This window comes from Eublepharis macularius, chromosome 1 (genome assembly GCF_028583425.1).
Source record: "Eublepharis macularius isolate TG4126 chromosome 1, MPM_Emac_v1.0, whole genome shotgun sequence".
In the NCBI taxonomy this organism is placed as follows: domain Eukaryota; kingdom Metazoa; phylum Chordata; class Lepidosauria; order Squamata; family Eublepharidae; genus Eublepharis; species Eublepharis macularius.
In genome coordinates this window covers 123,793,562-123,814,585 of record NC_072790.1, presented here as the reverse complement: position 1 = coordinate 123,814,585, position 21,024 = coordinate 123,793,562, and the positions used below count along the sequence as shown (strand labels likewise).

Genomic DNA, 21,024 nt, shown 5'->3' with positions numbered 1-21,024 from the left:
CAATACTGGAAATCTTTTCCTTAAACAATAAAAATACAATAAAAACAGTAACTCGGTACAAAAAAAATAAAAAATACTCCCCGAAGGTTGCAAAAGAATTTTGGTATTCTTTGTGAAGTAGGGAAATTGTATACTTGATTACTGAAGTTTTACATTTACATTTTTTTGCTTTGACCATCCTTAAAAGCATTAAAAAGCATTAAGAAAGGCTGAAGACTGAGTGAGGTTTTCACCCCTTCCTTGATCTGTTATCATGTAGAAATTATTTCATGGGGAAGAGATAAAAGCCGTCTCTTCCAAAAGCCTCACTCTTCTCCAGCCAGCTCTGCAGTCCTCTAGACAGAACTACACGAGCTTCGTGGCATCCGGTGTGTCCCACTCTCTTGTGAGACCTCTCCATCACTATCTATGCCCAAACTGTGGCTTTATACACAGTTATTAGCAACTGCTGCCTCCTCCCATCTCTTCTTTTTCATGCCTTTCTACAATCAACAAGCAAAAATGCTACTAGACAAAGAGCAACACAACAATTTCCTTCATAGAGTAACCAAAATAAATACTTTATACTTTTATTTGTGGAATATATACAATAATATGCATATAAAAAAGCATCTTATTTATAATTAAGTGTGTATCAGAACTCTAGAATCATGGGTGCACAACAGTGGTCTAAAATATACTATCTAGACTCCTGTTCCTTTATAGTTCTTTAGTTTCATCCTCTTTTCTTTCCTCCAAGAAAATGGCATTGAACTGGCTATGATACTAGCAACTTTATTATAAAATGTATAGTAATTTGAACACTCCCCACAATGTTGATCTAGAGATTTAAAGGCAACCAGCAGTTACCATCCCTTACAACATTTTAAACAACAGCAGATGATTGTCCGGAATGGATGTTTCCTCCTATATTCTAGGGCTCTTCTCACTTCACCTTTTGCTTCTCCAACATAGTCTGCAACATTCTGCACATTGAACTCAATAACATTAAATGTGTCAGCCTGCTCTTCCACCAACAGTGCTACTTGCAAGAATAGCTCGTGGACCTCCCTTATTCGACACTCCAACTTCATTAGCTCTTTGTGCCGGGTCTCTATCTCATTCAAGGCTGAACGAGTTCCCTTGATATCAGACAGAAGGTTCTCAGAGAAAACATCCCACCTGCCTTGCTCAATCATGTCCTCTATTTGATTCCCAGACACATCCTTGCCCATGATCTCTAGCTGTCGCTGAATCCTATTCTTGCAGTTATCCCGCTGGTTCATCTCTGTCTCGTTGTATTCAAACATAGCTTCTTGAAAAGTATGCATTAGATCAACATAGTGGTCCTTTGATACACGGGCTATGATAGAGTTGGAACCATATTTTGTTTCTGCATCTTCACTGAAGTCTCTCAAAGCCTGAAGTTTCCTGTGGATTTCTTCTCCACGGGCCTTTATGTCTTTTGCAATTGTGTTAGTATCACGTTTAATGCTGCTGAGGCGGCGCATAGATGTAAGAAAGCGGGCATTTTGTTTGCTCAGACGCCGAACATCTCCTTTCAAGTGATTATTGTTTGTTCGGATTGCTTGAATGTCTTTGTATAGATTTGCTAAGGCATAATCTGTCTCAAACAGAAGGGTTTCACGAGATAATTGGAAGCCATCATCTACATTACGAGTATGTTGGCCATAAAGCCTTGATAGCTCATGAAGCTCAAAGAGTCGGTCTCTCATTTTGTCTAGAGGCAAGAAGAAAAATACAGAAATAAGTGAAAACATTAAGTTTTTCTTACATGGCCTAAACAGAAGACACTAGGATTTATATTTTTACTGGAACTAGAGAGCAAAGTAGCTTTTGGACATTATGCAATGCTGTAAATCCCATATCCTGTTTATAGTTCAGAACATTTGTCTATGCTCCATTACAGCAACAGGAAGGAAACATTTACATCATGATTTAACATTAATGGTAGATCATCCAGAAACATGGAATCAACAAACTGAAACACTGATGGAGGCAAGTCCATCAGCCTTAAAAGGCAAGTCAGTTTGATTCAGAAGTGGCATTTCCAGTGTCAGTGGTTTAAAATGAAAGCTTTGCAGAAGTGGAGGGACTTAATGGTGCAACAACAAAACAACATTTCTCTCAAAGGATTCTATAATAGTTAATTATACAAAAAACTATAGATATACCCGGAGCTCTCTCTCTCTCTCTCCAGGATGAAACTTGGTTCAAACTGTGTGATCTAAGCTGAACCAAAAAACCCACCAGTGTTTAATTCCCTGCTCTTCCCCTCAGCCTTTTTGGTGTACTCTGTAAATCTATAGATGCATACCTACACATAATCAATAAAGGCCATGAGGTGGAGAAAGTGGAGAGTGAATAACTTCTCCTATAATGCTAAAACTTAGGGATACCAAATGAAGTTGATGGGTAGTAGATGTAGGATATCCAAAAGAAAATACTTCTTCCCTCTAAAGGTAATCAACTGAGTTGAATTAGTCGTCACAGAATGTAGAGAAGGGCACTTATTTAGTTGGTTTTTAAAACAGAACTGGATGAAGTTATGATAGGTAGGCCTCTCAGGGGCAATGGCAGCAAGGTAGAAACTTGTTTGAAGAAAGCAGCATTCTAAATACCTGTGCTGGGAGCCAACAAGGGAAAGCTGTGGCCTCAGTGCCATTCCTGTGAGCCTTCAGAGGCCATCTTGCGTGAAACAGGATACTGCTGGACCATTGATCTAACTCAGCATAGCTACTCTTATGTTTACATTCAGCATGGAATTCATCACGTCTAACACACGATGCTTTCCCTACATCTGATGCCCATACAAGATGCTTTCCACACCTCACCTGAATTATAGTACAACCTGCTCCCAGGTTGTACTCCCAGACTCCTGGGAACAGCCCCCAGCATATACTTGTTCCCCATGACATGCACCTTGTTCCCATTCCTTGTCATCCATGTAAAGGCATAAAAGTTCCCTGAAGATATGATCAGCACAGGAAGAAATAAAAAGGATGTTCAATTACTATGAAGATGGAGTTAGTTTTAGTTCTTGGAAAATTAAAAAAGAGTTCTTCGCATACAAGGAACATCATGCTATTGATATTAAAATGTGTGCTGGGGAAGTGTCATTAACAAGGCTTTAAATTATCCCATACCTTGTGGACAGTCCCTGCAAAATAACATGAATACTAGGCAGGCTTGAGGCACAGAACTGCATGAGATTTGCACGTGCAGGAGAAGCTTTCAAAACAGTCTCCCAGTGTCACTTCTACATTGTTCTCAACTTCAGAGGGAAACTAATAGCCATAAGATCTGAATGAAATAGCTTCCATGTGAACACTGAATCATAGCCACAAGCAGCATTTGTGGAATATGTGCAAGGAAGACTTAGAAATGGCTACAGGAGATGTTGCAATCACATCACAACCACAGAAATACCAGGAATACCTGGTTAGTGAACTGTTTCCACAGTACTGGCTTTCAACAGATCACATATGAGGTTCTGAACTAAAGAAATGTAAAAGCCATGAAAATCTGCATAGCATATCTAGATGCAAAGAAAATGTCTACCATGAATGTCCAGGGAACCTCATGGGGGATGGAAGATAAAGATAGGCTCACTACCAAGAGTACAGACATCAAACTCTTTTGCGGAATAGCTTGTGGAAGGACTGGAAAGAGCAATAGTAGGGCTAGATAAAGAGGGGGTGGGGAGCAAAGAAAATAAAACAACAACATTCGATTTATATACCGCCCTTCAGGAAAACTTAATGCCCACTCAGGGCCAAGCTACAAGTGACGAATGACACTTGAACGGCAAGTGTATTTCTCCCTGTTCACTTGTCCTCCACTCAATCTACTTGCCGTTCAATTGTCATTCGTCACTTGTAGCTTGGCCCTCAGAGCAGTTTACAAAGTATGCCATTATTATCCCCACAACAACAAAACACCCTGTGAGGTGGGTGGGGCTAAGAGAGCTCCAGAGAACTGTGACTAGGCCAAGGTCACCCAGCTGGCTTCAAGAGGAGGAGTGGGGACTCAAACCTGGCTCTCCAGATTAGTCTCTCAGGCTCTTAACCACTGCACCAAACCTTTGTCTTTCATCCTGTCTGCCCTAACTATACTTCTGCTGCAAATATCCATGGATCCTAATTTGGTTTTTTATGATATTGAAAATATTAGTTTTCACTAGGGTTGCCAGGTCTTCTTGGCAACCAGTGAAAGGGAGCCAGTACTTACCAGGCTTCATCCTTCATGAATGCACACGCCTGGCAAGGGTGCGATGAGGCCACTTCTGGAAGTGATGGCATCGCATTGGATAGTGGAGTGCTCCCATGTTTCATGCAGGACTGATTCTTTATGAATTGGCCTGTTTGGGCAGAAATTGCCCCTGTGCAAAGTTCAGAAGCACTCCTGCAGTCAACACAATAACATCACTTCCGGAAGTGATGTCATCAAGCCTGCTGGGGTGTGCGCACTGCCTGTTTGCCCAGGTTGCCTCCTGGTGGCAGATGATCACCAGGCAGCTTGCCACCTCTCACCAATTGCCAGCAATCGGCAGGCAGAGGGGAAAATCACCGAGTTTGCCTGCCATTGGCAGGTACCCGGCAAGCCTAGTTTTCGTGGTTAATCCAGTGTGATGCATTATGCTTCAGAACTATTTTTTTCTCACAGTTGTGATGAACCCCTCAAAGGCTTAAAAGTGGTCTGCCATTACAAAAGTATCAGTTGAATTTTATGCTACAGTCCGTGGAATCATGCTTGGCTAATATTTATACACAATGCAGCTTTAAGTCAAAGTGACCTGAATTGATTTATTTTATAGAAGTTTAGAGTTAATGGCCTGTATCCTGTATGAAACTTTTCTCCAACCAAAAGGAGCCTTCCTCAAACTTCAGCAGCTCTTCTGCTGTGGAACAGCCACTTAATCTGGAGGAGGGTTTCAAACTTTGCTGAGCAGAGAAGAAAGATACAGACCAGGCGTGTGTGTCTGTGTGTTTGCAATTCTCCTAAAATGCAGTAACTTAAACCAAGCTAATTTGTGGAAAGGTGAAATGCCTTGAGTACCTATTTGAAGAGAGTTTTGCAAGTAAAGAGAATTAAAAGTAGCTGTGAAGAGTTATTTTGTAAACATATTCTGTACTTTCTACGAACCATTAACCTCAGACCCTATTCAAGAATACCAAATGGAACTTAGTAGGATTAGTATGTGTCCTTAGTAGGACACATACAGGAACAAATCTATATGGACACTCCACATGGGCAAGAAGCACTGGAGGAATTGCACCAGGCCTTCAGCAACTTCCATCAATCTGACCATGAATCAATCTATACAGGAAGTACATTTTCTAGACACCACTGTACAAATACATGACAGAACCTTAAAAGCCACATTATACTGGAAACCTACTGATCAGCATACATATTTACATGCCTTCAGTCACTATCCTAAACACACCAAACAATCCTTCCTCTGCAACCAAGTGCTATGTTACAGTCACATCAGTTCCAATCCCTCTGACAGAGATTCTCACCTGCAGGATCTACAACAGATATTTTTGGAACTACAATACTCACCTGATGTAGTAAGGAAACAGATCAACAAAGCCAGAATGATACCAAGTGATAACTTGCTACAAGATAGGCCCAAATAAAACAACAACAGAACACCACTGGTGGTCACATACAGATCTCAACTCAACCAGTTCAACACATCATCAGTGACTTGCAACCTGTGTTATACAAGGATACTTTTCTCTCACAAGCATTGGGAGGCAAACCTTTTGTTGCCCACAGACAGCCCATAAACTTAAACAGCTCACTCACAATAATGTACTTCATGGCTGTCTTACATACTTCATTGACATGTAAGTATGTGTCCAGATGTACATTCTTGAAACAATGGAAGCATACACACCCACACATTATGTTCCTGCATACAATCATCTCCCAAGGAAAACTGGTTATGCGCGTCCAGGATAGAAAGTAGCTGTGCATTGCACTGAACAGCTGTGAGACTGTGTGACACCACAAAAACTCCTCTTCCTGGAAGCAGTTTTTCTACTCTTGAGAAATTAGGTCTTTTTGTCAGATTTAAGTCTGGTATTTTTTTCTAAACTAACAAACGTGCTTTTTTTAAAAATTAGAGCAGAAAGCTCATCTAATGCAAGGTGAGATGTCTTCTCATAACACCACTATTTGTAAAACATTTTGAGGCTATATCTAAGGAACTACTTGAATAGTCTGTGCTGTAAACATTTTCTCCTAGGTGTTTTTTTAAATAATTCAAGTTTTATTTAAAGAAAAGATAGAAATGACTGTAGAAAGTGCATAGAAGCGTATATAAAATAAAAAGCACTACATTTGAGTTATATTTGAGCTACAGAAAAGTATATTCAAAATATGTAACAGCACAACTAGTTTATATAATAGTTCTCTTCCCCTCTTCTTGATTGCTTATACCCAAACTTTAATATGAATAATTTTTAATCAGTCATCTCTGCCATATTTTGTCTCTATACTATGATTACCTTAAGTTATCTTAGTTTCAACCTAAATAATCAAAGAAATCTTCCCATTTTTTCTGGAATTCTGGTATTGGTGAACATGGGATGTTAATTTAGCCATTGATACATATTCATACAGCTTGTCTATCCACTCCAGCATATCAGGGCAAGAATCTGTTTTCCATTTTGCTGCATATAGTGTTCTCACAGCTGTCACCATATACCAGAAGAGATCTTGCTGTTCTTTTGTAACATTACTCAGTAAGATATTTAATAGCATATTTTTCGGGTTCAGCTCATACCTGAGCTTGAAAATCTGCCGCATCGCTTCATGTATTTTTATCCAATATCTTGGTGCTTTTTTGCATGTCCACCACATGTAACCCAAAAATAATTGGTGAAACCTAACTAACAAAAACCTTATATGATAGTAACAATCACACACCAATAAAGAACGTATTTATAATTTAATCATATGCTATTATATAATAGCATTATATATGCTATTATTACCCAACAACTCTATTGAACATAATATACACGAATGAGACACACAAAAATCCCCACAGCCACTTCAAAACTACAAGCAATACGTACTCAGAGGCTATAATTTAAAGTGCTGTGTGCTATACCTTGCTGTAGAGAAATAAATTTACTATAAATACAATTCATCATATAAATAATTGGAACAATGTTGTCAAAGTGCGAGGTGCTGGAGCAGCAAATTGTTCATTCAAGCACACAGCCTCGCCAATAATTCCACTAATAAGCTGTAGAAGTGCCGTCGGTGGAACAATTCAAGAAGGAGTGATCCAGTCATTAGCAAGCCTTACACAGGTTGGACACTTGTCAGCTTCCCTCAAGTTTTGATGGGAAATGTAGGCGTCCTGGTTTTACAGCTTGACTCTCCATTACAGCTGCAAGACCAGGATGCCTACATTTCCCATCAAAACTTGAGGGAAGCTCACAAGTGTCCAACCTGTGTCAGGCATCACTTGTAGCTTGGCTCTGAGATATGCAGATGACACCACATTACTAGCAGAAAATAGTGAAGACTTGAAATGACTACTGATGAAGGTTAAAGGAGAAAGCGCCAAAGCAGGATTACAACTGAACATCAAGAAGACAAAAGTAATGACTACTGAGGAACTACTCAATTTTACAGTTGACAATGAGGAAACTGAAGTTGTTCAAGATTTTCTATTCCTTGGCTCAATCATCAACCAACAGCGAGACTGCAATGAAGAAAGATTGAGACTTGGAAGAGCAGCTTTGAGGGAGCTAGATAAGATCCTTAAAGATAAAGATGTCTCTCTAGGAACCAAGATCAAGATCATCCAAACTATGGTATTCCCCATCGCCATGTATGGATGTGAAAGTTGGATGGTAAGGAAAGCTGACAGGAAAAAAATTGATTCATTTGAAATGTGGTGCTGGAGGAGAGTTTTGCGGACACCATGGACAGCCAAAAAGACAAATAAGTGGGTATTAGATCAAATCAGGCCTGAATTCTCCTTAGAAGCTAAAATGACAAGACTAAAGCTATCGTACTTTGGTCACATCATGAGAAGACAAGATTCTCTGGAAAAGTCAATAATGCTAGGAAAAGTGGAAGGCAGCAGGAAAAGAGGAAGACCTAAAACAAGATGGCTTGACTCAATAAAAGAAGCCACGTCCTCTAGTTTGCAGGATCTGAGCAGGCCTGTTACAGATAGAACATTTTGGAGGTCTTTCATTCATAGGGTTGCCATAGGTTGGAAACGACTTGACGGCACATAACACACACACATATTATCTGTTCACCAAGTGCAGCCAGCTTCAGTAAGGGCAGGGTCTCATACTATGACACCAACCACTCCCTGGATAATTTGCCAGCAGTAGTTTCTAACAGAATTACAAGACTGTTCTATTTAAAATGGCATTTGATTCAACATAATTATTGATCATTTTATTCTAAAAGTTTCAAAGGGCGGTTGATTGAGATCACTGTGAGGTAATTTTTTTAAAAATTGGGATGTCCATTTTAATATATTTCATTTTTGTTTCCTGTATTTTTATTACTGCTTTATGTAAGCCACCTCAAAATCATGCCCTTCGTTTCAGTTCTGTGTGAACTGTAGAGAAGGCACGGGGAAGAAAAAGATCTGTCTCCCTGCCCCCAAGCAGGAGGCTGAAACACCGCAAGAGATTCATGTCACCTCTTGTCTTTTCCAAAGTCTTACAGAAGGTAAATGAGAAAGTGCCCTAACAAAAACAGAGAAACAGAATGGGGACAGGGGGAGAGATTAGTAATTTCTAATGGAGATTTTGCAGAACACAAGCAGAGTAACTCTTTGGCTGCTTCCACACATGTTGGATAATCCACTTTCAATGCACTTTCACAATCCTTTAGAAGTGGATTTTTTGTTCCACACATGGAAAATCAGTTTCAAATGTTCACTAAAGAGTATTGAAAGTGGATTATCCAACGTGTGTGGAAGCAGCCTTTATTCCCCTTTCCAAAGTATCTGTGCAAGTGTTATGGAAGCTGCAAGATAGACTTGAACCACTTCCTGCCTTCCTTAAATGTCCACTGGCTACAAAACAAGAACATGCCCATTTCTCCTCTCCTCAGGCATATATGGCACTCTTTGAGAGGGAAGAGGGAGTGACAACCACAAATCATGCTTAGCCAACATTTGTAGACACCCAAACTAAATTCTAGAAGTTCTAGGGGAATGCTGATGAGCCCACAGCTTGTATTGCTCTGTTTACAACAGTGTTTAAATTTAGGATTTCCTACCTGGTGACACCTGGTCTAGTCAGACAGGATTCACAAGTAATTAGCAACTGGTGCCTTAGTTTATATGAAAAACAAGAACTGTTAAAAAACTAGTCCAGCAGGCCAGCCAGTGTTTGAAGTGTCCCTTCAGGGTCAACAAAGAATATATATTATTTTCCAGGTCTCAAGTGCTTCTGCGAAATCATTTTTGGGGTGGGAGGGTGCTGCTTTCCTGTTAGAGATAAGGCAGTATTAGCTCCAAATCTGCAGCAGGCACAAATGGAGGGATGGGAGGAGCTGGGGGCTTGCTGCAATGGGAAGAGGTGGAAGCCATATTTGTTTTCTGAAATTCACTGTTTTTGCAATAGTAATACCTATCTATCTATTGAACATCCTGCTATACGAAGACTTCATGATGGACCCTCTCTGCATCCCTCCTTGCAATCCTTGAGCTGCATTGTAGGCTGCACCTAAAGATTGTTCCTAGAATCTAGTGCCAAAATATCATCATCCGTTCCTTTTGGCAACCCTTAAACATACATATACAAGTTGTGTCATGTGAATCAGACAACACAGCCTCTAAATTTCTATGTTACCCACTACTTAACTCATAACAGCTAAGCAATGGAGTATGCAGATGAAATTACTCAACACTGACACAGCATTATAAGTGCATTATCCAACTACTCGTGACATTATCCCTACTAGGCATGTACTGTCAAGTGACTGTAAGGTTCATTATCACAATATTCATAGTGCTAATTATATCATGAAACAAAAGTTATCAAGTGAGTAATAACACAAGATTTCTAGCTACCAATCACAAACTCCCAGACCATCTTCTTTTTACTTTATTTATGCCATATATTTTCCATTAACAATAATTTATAACAAAGGAGTTTCTGGAGATGGCGGCATTCCAGTTGTCAAAGCAATGAGGCTAATTCTGAGTTCCTCCTGCTCTCTCTCTCTCTCCTCAGCCCATAAGACTGCCAACCTCCAAGTGGGGCCTGGAGATTTCCCAGAATTACAACACAGATCAGATCCCTGGGAGAAAATTGTTTCTTTAGCATTATATTTCCTCTGCAGGCTTCGCCCCCAAATCTCCAGGAATAGCCTACCCATGAAAAAAAATGTTGGATCCATGGGGACCTTGCAGAGTAGCTCTAAAGGCATGATTTAACAGGTATTTCTTCTGGAAAGAAAGATGCTACATTAGATTTTGTTCTTTCCCTTCCCAGCCATTCTAAAGCAGTACAAGAAGTGTGACTGAAAAGATTTTTTTCCAAAATAGTTTTGTTTATATTGCAAACACTGTTGTAATTTGGTGGGGGAGTGAGTAACCCTAAGCTTATTGGAAGGTCAGGATAAGTATTTTGAATGAATGAATGCTATAGCAAAAGTTTATAAAGGACTGTATGTAAAGATAGTAGCTAACCTACCAAGTTCCTTCTGAAAGATGACACTGTGGGGGAAATAGTGTCTTACCATCACATAATCAAACTGCAGGCAGCTACAACTTCTTTTAAAATGCTACACTACAGAAATACCAAGACTGCACAGAAACAATTATAAATCCTTTCAAATCTTATTCACCTATAAATAACAGTATTTGCTCACTTTGTATTTTGTCCTTAGCACAACAGGTAATTGCTAACTCAAAATACAATCTAATAAAGAAAGTCGGCAGCTTAAATTTTGGGAGGAAACAAGACATCACACTTCGTTTTTCAGTCACCTACTTACCCTGTTGAAATACATAGCTGCTGCTACAACATGTCAAAAACTGATCTTCAGATTTGTGAGGGAAAAAATACATCAGTTAATCCTGCGATTAGAATCTGGAAAAGCCCTGTCTATTTAAAGTTACATCATGGTTAAGTGTAGCATGGTGCAGCGAGCGCAATTGCAAGGATCTTAGGGACGCAGTGCACCTTTTGTCCTGTTCCTATATTTCATCCCTCTGTCACATCCCCAAACGATGGCCAGCCTATGAAGAATAGGCATTAAACTCATTAAAATGCTATCTTATACTAATAGCCAAGTGGCCCTGATCTGACAATATTTAAATCAAGATATTGGAACCATGAAAAGACAAGATGGGTCTTCCTACACTTTTGAAAAATGCCCTGGGTTTGCAGGAAAAGCTGAACAAAAACTCTTGGGGGCGTTATTAAAAAAGCCAAAATGATAAAAGGAGAGCCTGTAGATTTAATCAGATGCTCTCTGTGGCTGTTGCTAGTCAACCATAACAGTTCAGCCAGTATTCCAGGCTTGGTTTCTGTCCAGAACAGGAAGAGGAAGGGGACAAGGCCCTTTCCATGAGTCCTTTGAGGACTCATTGGGACCAGGCCCAGCAGCAACCACCAGGCAAATTGCTACCACATTACCAGCATGACTCACCCAGGCCTGGATGCTTGCTACTATTCAACAGGTAACAAAAAACTTGGCTGCCCTCAGTAAGGACTGAAGTCAAGAATAATAGGTAGCCAGAGGGCAAAAGAAGTATTCAACAACACTCTTGTTCAAGAATTCATGAATCTCTTATTAAGACTGGTAGGTCTAATAACACATGCAATTAATACATATGCAGTTCATACATCACTATAAGTGAATTATATAGTGATGCAATTCACATATAGTGATGTATGAACTGCATATGTATTAATTACATGTGTTATTAGACCTACCAGTCTTAATAAGAGATTCATGAATTCTTGAACAAGAGTGTTGTTGAATACTTCTTTTGCCCTCTGGCTACCTATTATTCTTGCTACTATTCAACAGCAGCCACCCTCAACAAAAGCCAATGCAGTATAGTGGTTAGAGTTTCAGAGTATGATCCAGAAGACCCAAGTTCAAATTACTACTCTGGTGCAGAAGCTCACTGGATAGCTTTGATCCAGTCACACACATTCAGCCTAACCTACCTCTCAGGCTTGCTTTGTGGGTAATATGGAGGCAAGGAGAATGATGTAAGCTGCTTTGGGTCCCAATTGTAGATAAAGGCAGTATATAAATGAAGTAAATTAAGAAATATAGGTAAGATGGGGGTAGATAAAAGGTAAGTTGTTTAGTGGATTTCAAGGAGAGAAGGACATAAGGAAAGGTGAGCATATAGAGGCTGCCAGGAGAAGAGAAAGAGGAAATAGTGTGGGGAAGGGGATAAAGGGAAAACTAGAATACCCCCCACAAGTCCTTGCAGGTTCCCCACCATGCAACTGGGCCTAGCTCAGCTGGCACCACACAACTGGGCCATAAGGGAGAGGCTGTCGGGAAGAAGGGAAAAAGTGAAGACAGTGGGGAAGACAAAGATGGGTGGGAGGGATGTAACTAGCGGAGAATTACTGAAAAGTGCTCCACAGTCTTGAAGCCTAACTAGATGAAACACTACAAAATGCCTGAGCAGATCTTTCAGAAGTAGAAGCTGCACAGGATTCTGTTTCAAGGCCCCCAACAAAAGAGAGTTTAACTATTCTCCAGCTTGGCCAGCCAAAACCAACCCCCCCCCCCACACACACCAAGGGAAAAAGGGGGGGGGGGACTCCTGCCTTTTTTCATTCTAAGGCAAACAGCAGCAGGTGTGTGAGGCTGAAGAATCAGTTTCAACTTCCCAATCTATGTAAGGGTAAAAGAACTCGACCATGCTTTCCTCATGTGGTCCATTGTATATTAGGGCAGCACATCAATGCATCTACATTCTCAACATGGCTCAATCTGTGGATACTTAAAGCTAGCGGCAGATCTTTCTAGAAACCTCAGAAAATCCTAGGTTTGCTGAAAAATCTGAAATCTAAAAAAGAAATTCATTTGTGGTTTAATGATAGAAGCTGCACCTGTAGCTTGAATAAAAATATCCTCAGTAGCCCTTGGTAGGCAGCCACAGTAGTATTGCCGGCCTTCAAAAACCTTGGTTTCTGGCAGTAAAAGGAAGAGGCTGGGCCCTTTCTAGGAATGTTTTGGCTTTTGAGGAAGGACTTATTGCAGCTAGGTCTGGCAGCAAACACTGGGGAATGTGCTACCATGCAACATGCATGATTTACCCAGGTCCAGCTGTTAGAGAGAGTTAGGCCTGCAGCCTTCAGACACTCATGACTCTCATGAGGCCATGCCTTACATTTTAGAAAACTCTGACCCCTGAAGTTCGTCCATGCCCTCACATTCAGAAATACTGCACTAAGCAAGAAATCAACTGGACGCTACAAATATCTGGGGTGCAGAGAAGTCACAAAAGCTAGGTTAAAACTACAAACTAAGATCTGAAATTAGACTGCAGTTTTAACACAGAACTGAATTTCTACTGCAAGATGAGCTTATTAGAAGATGAGCAGTTTCGTTAAGGCTTTTAGCCTACAATAAAGCAAGGTAAAACGGTGGGTGGGGGGGCTCTGTTTTAGAGATGCTTTGTTGCTTTTTACGTTTAGATTATATCCCATCCCCCTTATATATGGCAGAACAAGTAAAGCTACAGCAACTTGCCAATATCCATTTTTCCTAGGAGGTATCCCACTGATTCAGTGGGACTTGCATCCACATAACTGTACTTCAAAGACAGAGCTGAAAGTAGATTACAAGCTTTCTCTGGACTGCCTAGATTTCTGAGCTCATAATATCATATAACCACACAAAGTTTGATCCAGGTTTTCCTTGGAAAAAAAAATCAAAGTGACTTACATGGGTGTTTCTTCAAGCTCTGACCAAGTCTACCTCTACACCCACTTTAACAATCCAATATCAAGTGCTTCTGGACCATTCACTAAAAACAGGATAAATAAAAGTCTACCAAGTCTCCATAATCCTACATATACCAAAATGTGCCATGTTAGTTTCATTTTTATCGCACTCCTACAAAGACTGCAACCCTGTGCAACTTAGTTTAGAATATATCATGAGGAACTCAGTGAGATTTACATCTGAATAAAAATTCTTCAGATCAAGGTTCCCAGATTGTAAAAGTTTTTGCAGACTCCTGTCAAAGTGAATGACAAAATTTGCATTAACTTTTTTCTTTGTAACTGAACAACATGGCTTCTTGCAACGTCTGTTTCTTCTAACAATTACCAAATTTAGCCATCCAGGAAGAGGATCCTAGAATTATAGGAAATGACCTACCATTTAATGATGGGACTATGGAGGCGAAAGGGCACCCAACCATAGGTAACATTACCCAATTTGGCTTCTACTGTGCCAGTTCTGTTGAAACAAGGACTGTGACATTTTTATTTACTTTTGCTCTCTGCCCTAGAAGGGACTGGTATCTGGAGACAGATCTGAATTACATCTGGCTTTTCAACATTCAAAGGAAAACTGGCCGTTGTATTTTTGTCCGGGATGTACTAAAACAAATGACAGGATTGCCCATTGGAAATAATGGGAGAGGCTTGAATGCCCATTGGAAATAAAGGGAAACTGGAATGCCCATTGACTTGCATGGGCTCCATTGAAACACATTAGAGCAAAAAAAGAGGTGCAATGAAAACGTGGAATGGATTTTGAAGGAAAGTGTCTGGGCCCAGATAGCCTGTTCTGGGAATGGATTGACAGGCCCCATGCTGGAATGACGGCCCCTGGGTGTGCCAGAAGGGCTCGGGGACTGGAATGACGGCCCCTGGGTGTGCCAGAAGGGCTCGGGGACTGGAATGATGGGCCCCTGACTGGAATGACGGCCCCTGGGTGTGGCAGAAGGGCTCAGGGACTGGAATGATGGGCCCCAGACTGGAATGACGGCCACTGGGTGTGCCAGAAGGGCTTGGGGACTGGAATGACAGGCCCTTGACTGGAATGACGGCCCCTGGGTGTACCAGAAGGTCTCTGGGACTGGAACGACAGGCCCCAGACTGGAATGATGGCCTCTGGGTGTGATAAACTATGTCTTGGCTCCTTGCTAATGATATTTCTTTAAACTTGAAAATATTTACCGTATGGTATTCTATCGTATCAGGACCAGCTTTACTGTATAAACTCAACATTACCTCCACTGACCTATCAAAATCTGCACAAAAAAGATAACTCATTCAGCCCCTACTCCTCATAAAGGAACTAATATTCCAGTAAGAAACAACTGAGCAACAAAATGGAAAGCATTCCAGAGTCAAGAAATTGTTTTTTTCCCCATTTCCTTGCAAGCCGTATAAGTGGGGAAGGGGGGAAACAATCCAAACTTGAAAAAAAAACCAGTTTAATATGTCACTAGCAGTTTGTGCTACCCAGCTGTAAAGACAGGCCCTTGATTTTGCACTTTTGTTCAACAGGCCCAAATGAGGTCACTTTCCACAGGGTCTCTCAGAGGCTGTACATATATCATGTTTTTTTATTTAGCATTTGGTATGAAAATTGCTTTCTTATTAATTTGAGTGCAATAGTTTTTGTGGGGTCCAAAGGGGAAGGGAGTATAACATATCATTATCAATATTATATTGCCTTTTCAATGGGTGGTGGGTAGGGGGTGAAGTTTTGTTATTTTATACTAGAAACAGAGCCCGTTGTGCAAATAAATACAATGTGCTCTAGAAAGCTGGGGCTGGGGAGGGCTGGTGGGAAGTTGTGGTTAGAAAGGGCTGGCAGGTGGGGGGCAAGGTGAGTCTGGGGAGAGGTGAGAAGCAGGAGGGGTCTGGGGAGGGATGGCAGGTACGGAGGCAATGGAGGTTTGGGGAGGGCTGAGAGGCAGGAGGGGTGTGGAGAGGAATGGCAGGTAGGGAGGCAACGAGGTTTTGGGGAGGTCTGAGAGTCAGTTGGGGTGTGGAGAGGAAAGGCATTTAGGTAGGCAATGGGGTTTTGGGGAGAGCTGAGAGCCAGGTGGGGTGTGGAGAGGAAAGGCAGTTAGGGAGGCAATGGGGTTTGGGGGAGGGCTGAGAGCCAGGTGGGGTGTGGAGAGGAAAGGCAGTTAGGGAGGCAATGGGGTTTGGGGGAGGGCTGAGAGCCAGGTAGGGTGTGGAAAGGAAAGGCAGGGAGGGAGGCAATGGGTGTTTGGGAAGGGGTCAGAGTCAGGTGGGGGTGTGGAGAGTAATGGCAGTTAGGGAGGCAATGGGGTTTTGGGGAGGGCTGAGAGCCAGGTGGGGTGTGGAGAGGAAAGGCAGGGAGGGAGGCAATGGGGTTTGGGGAAGGGATGAAAGCCAGGTGGGGTGTGGAAAGGCAGGGAGGGAGGCAATGGGGGTTTGGATCGGAGAGCGGAGCGCTGTGGCTCCAGAGGCCTTGCAGGGGGGCGGCGCTCCGCTCACGCCGCCTTTCCCCGGGCCCGAGGATAGTGGAGCACTGCTGCCCTGCGAGGCCCCAGGAGCCGTGTGCACTGCTCTCCTTGAACCCGGGGCGAGACACTGCAAGAGGAGCACCGCCGCCGTGCAAGGCCCCGGGTCTTTGCAGAGCGGTGTGTCCGGCTCCGGCAGGGCTGACATGGCAGTGAGCACTTTGCCCTCGCCCCGTCGCTGCCGAAAGCGGCGCGGCTTGGCTCCAGCGTGGGTCAGAGGGTGGCGGGCTTCTCTCCCGCCGCGGCACCCTTCCCATGCCGCCGCCGCCGCCCTCCAAACGGGCTGTGAAGCCTGCGGCATTGAGCGGCACCCTCCAGAAGCAGCCTGCCTGGTGCGCTTTTATGCTGGTGTGCCCTGCGCAAGCGCACCAGCATCAATGTGAGTCGTCGGAAACCCGCTAAGGGAATTATAAAGTAGGACTAGCAACAAAGCCCGTTGTGGGGGGAAAAACCAACAGGCTCTAGAAAGGGCAGGGCAGGCGGGGCAGGCATTTCTGCCTCCACCACAACATGATCTGGTCAAGGGGAGGGCAGGGCAGCCGGGCCTGGCGTTGCCCCCTCTGCCGCTCCCCAATATGGGCAGGGGGAAGACAGGGCAGCTGGGCCTGGCATTGCTCCCTCCCCATTGCTGACCAATCATGTTGGGAAAGGGCTGGGAGGCGGGACTGTCCGTCCTGCCACCTCCTCACCCCAACTGGGCTGCAGAGGGTTTGGTAGGTGGACCCTTCCCTCCACCAGCCAATCCCAGGCCTGATTTGGACACCGCAGAGCCAGGAGCATCGCTGGGGGCAGGGGAGAGAAAGGCCCTGGAGTGCTCCTGTGCACTGCAGCCACCTGATTCTGCCCAGAGCTGGGCCACTGAGGAGACCAGGAGTGCTTCTGGGCAGGCAGAAAGGGCCCAGGAGCACTCCTGAGCCCTGCAGCTGGCTTATTTAGCCCTGATTCGAGCTGAATCGGGCAGCTGTGGAAACTGGGAGTTCTATCCGTGTTGGGGGCAGAAATGAACCTGGAGTACTCCGGTGTTCCACACTGCGCTGAATTGGGACTGCTTTGGTCTGAAATTGCCCTACTGTGGTGCATAGGAGCATGCTGAACCATCAGAGAGTGTGCCCAGGGAGCGGCATTCCCCTGCTTCCCACGCCCAAATTGGCCTGGCCCTGCAAGTGTATGGCAGATAGACCTGAGCTGTATGGGTCTGGAGGGCAGGTCAACTCACTGTGCAAAGCTATGGCAAGTAGACGTGGCCTTGAGACATGCAGAGGCCAAGTAGCCATGGCAAACAGATCCGGCCTTCGGAAGTGCGATCAGATCTACCTGCTTTGCAATGCCATGGCGAATAGACCTGTCCTTCAGACATGCAGAAGCCAGGTCTGCCCCCCCCCCCCACCGGGCTGTTCAATGCCATAGCAATTAGACCTGGCCTTCAGATGAGTAGAGGTCATGTCTCCACCTATATATCTGACCAGTTTCTTCTTGCCCTCCATGCATCTGACGAAGAGAACGTGGTTCTCGAAAGCTTAGGCTACTATAAAATTGGTTAGTCTTAAAGGTGCTACTGGACTCTTTTTAGTCTTTGCTTGCTCGCTCACCTGCTGCAGCAGTCATTTTGTGTCTGTACCCACCATGGTGTGTCAGAATCACAAACATGCCAGCAGGCTCCAAAGGGTCGCAAGTTTGGGGACCCATTTTTTTTCTGTTGGATTTATAGTCTGTAATCACTGCAACCTGACCAAAAGTGGATTAGAACAAACTCAGTAAATAGATAAAACAGCAAAAGCGTCCATACAAGGATGACTCAATTAGCTCCCACAAAGCTTCCACCACACCAGGGGCTTTCAGGGCATTGATGGAACTGAAATCCAACTGCAAGACCACATCTCTCACACCGATAGACCACTATTCCAGTCGGGGGTCTGTCATTCCAGTCCCCGAGCCCTTCTGGCACACCTAGGGGCCGTCATTCCAGCATGGGTCCGGTCATTCCAGTCCCCGAGCCCTTCTGGCACACCCAGGGGCTGTCATTCCAGTCAGGAGCCAGTCATTCCACTCCCCAAGCCCTTCTGTCACACCCTGGGGCCGTCATTCCAGTCAGGGGCCTATCATTCCAGTCCCCGAACCCTTCTGGCACACCCAGAGGCCGTCATTCCTGTCAGGAGCCTGTCAATCCAGTCCCGAAGCTCTTCTGGATCACCCAGGGGCCGTCATTCCAGTCAGGGGCTGTCATTCCAGGCCCAGAGTCCTTCTGGCAAACCCAGCAGCCGTCAGTCCAGTTAGGGGCCTGTCATTCCAGCCCCAGAGCGTTGGCTTGGGAAATCAACCCGCCAGCTGACTCAGCAGGCAAGGGGATGCAGAGTCTATGTGCCACTGTGAGGATAGGCCGGCAGAAGCTTCAGGCCCTGTTGGACTCAGGGAGCACAGTCTCAGTGATCCACACCCAACTAGTCCCAGCCGCCACCCCAGTGCACCGCTGGATCCCAGTGACAGATGTGATGGGCCGCACCCTGCCGTATCCTGCGGTCTGGGTCACGGTGGGTCCCAGAGGCCGTCATTCCAGCATGGGGCCTATGAATCCAGTCCCGGAGCCCTTCTGGAACACCCAGGGGCCGTCATTCCAGCATGGGGCCTGTCATTCCACTCACAGAGCCCTTCTGGCACACCCAGCGGCCATCAGTCCAGTTAGGGGCCTGTCATTACAGTCCCAGAGCCCTTGGGGTGCACCCAGGGGCCGTCATTCCAGTCAGGGGCCTGTTATTCCAGTCTCAGCGCCCTTCTGGCAAACCCAGGGGCCGTCATTCCAGTCTGGGGCCTGTCATTCCAGTCCCCGTGCCCTTCTGGCACCCCTAGAGGCCGTCATTCCAGCATGGGGCCTCTCATTCCAGGCCCAGAGCCCTTCTGGAACACCCAGGGGCCGTCATTCCAGCATGGTGCCTGTCATTCCACTCACAGAGCCCGTCTGGCACACCCAGGGGCCGTCATTCCAGTTAGGGACGTGTCATTCCAGTCCCAGAGCCCTTCTGCCACACCCAGGGGCCGTCATTCCAGTCAGGGGCCTGTAATTCCAGTCTCAGCGCCCTTCTGGCAAACCCAGGGGCCGTCATTCCAGTCAGGGGCCTGTCATTCCAGTCCCCGAGCCCTTCTGGCACACCCAGGGCCCATCATTCCAGTCAGGCGCCTGTCATTCCAGTCCCCAAGCCCTTCTGGCACACCCAGGGGCCGTCATTCCAGTCAGGGGCCTGTCAATCCAGTCCCATAACAGGCTATCTGGGCCCAGACACTTTCCTTCAAAATCCATTCCATGTTTTCGTTGCACCTCTTTTTTTGCTCTAATGTGTTTCAATGGAGCCCATGCAAGTCAATGGGCATTCCAGTTTCCCTTTATTTCCAATGGGCATTCAAGCCTCTCCCATTATTTCCAATGGGCAATCCTGTCATTCGTTTTAGTACATCCCTTTTTGTCCCTATATCTTTTGGTACAACAAACTTAATTTTTGTCTCTAGTACATTTCATCTAATTAAGTCTGCATCACACTTCCTCTTGTTCCATTTTAAAACTGTGACAGTCTCCACAGCCATGCTTTCCCCTCATGCCCAACACCCTCCTTTTAAAATGTAACTTAAAAGAAAAGCTCTGGTGAACTCGAAAGCTTTCTCACTTCTCTATAATGTTTCAGTTAGTTCCTATCAATCCTCGGCGCCCCAGGCCAACAAGGACACCTACAATTTCCAGTCGATCGGAATTTCACTCTATATAAGAGATTAGTAGGACTACTGGGACCCCAAGACCCCCTTCGTACTGGGTTATAATTAAAAAACGCACACACAAAGAAACAATAATTAAAAGTATTCCGTTTCCTCCACAGCCTCATAATCACTAGCCGCCTGCTTTGGAGGAACTTTGCAGCCTCTTCAGTATCTGCCGCGTTAATTTGTTCCTCAGTTTAAACAGAAAAGTTCCACGCAGCAACTAGCCGAAGGCTTGCCGCACCGCGTTCTACCCATCGGTCGCATAAAGGCGATCCTTTCAAAGATGCTCTTGAAATGCCAAAGCGCTTCCCGCTGCCGGAAGACAGGAGGTAGTTTCAGGTGTTATTTTTCTATTTTAGACAAACTGGTGGTGCGCGGGAGACCAAGACAAAACTCGCTCTAGAGCTTTCATCGTCTTAAACGACAATGCACAACCACACAGTACCCCATGCAAATTTGAACGACTTACCATAGTATAGACCACGACGCGAGGAAACCGGCTTACGCTGCTGTTCCACAAGGAGTGCGCGGCCGCGGGGACAACTTCGTCAACTTAATCCTCCTGGGAGTTTCCCCCTTTCTTGACTCACCCCGCCCCTTGGTTCCTCCTCCTTGTAGCCCATTGGTTGCCCTGGTTGCCTTTTTTTTGCCCAAGATAATGAGCGATGTTGTGGTATGGGGATACTCGTGAGCAGCAGCCTGATTAGGAGAAACTAACATTCCTTGATAACACTGGAAATAATGACGGAGCCGTAGAACGTGCCCTAGAAGCCAGTGTG

General features: G+C 44.5%; 1 protein-coding gene across 1 annotated transcript; it reads right to left on the bottom strand.

The window, feature by feature from the left end:
• Window positions 1-20,808, bottom strand: STX11 (syntaxin 11). Its single transcript, XM_054987691.1, has 2 exons — window positions 20,715-20,808; window positions 1-1,720 (listed from the first exon to the last, which is right to left on the bottom strand). The coding sequence occupies exon 2, from the start codon at window positions 1,713-1,715 to the stop codon at window positions 846-848; it is 870 nt and encodes a 289-aa protein (XP_054843666.1). The 5' UTR covers window positions 1,716-1,720; window positions 20,715-20,808; the 3' UTR covers window positions 1-845.
• Between the last annotated feature and the right edge of the window lie 216 nt (window positions 20,809-21,024).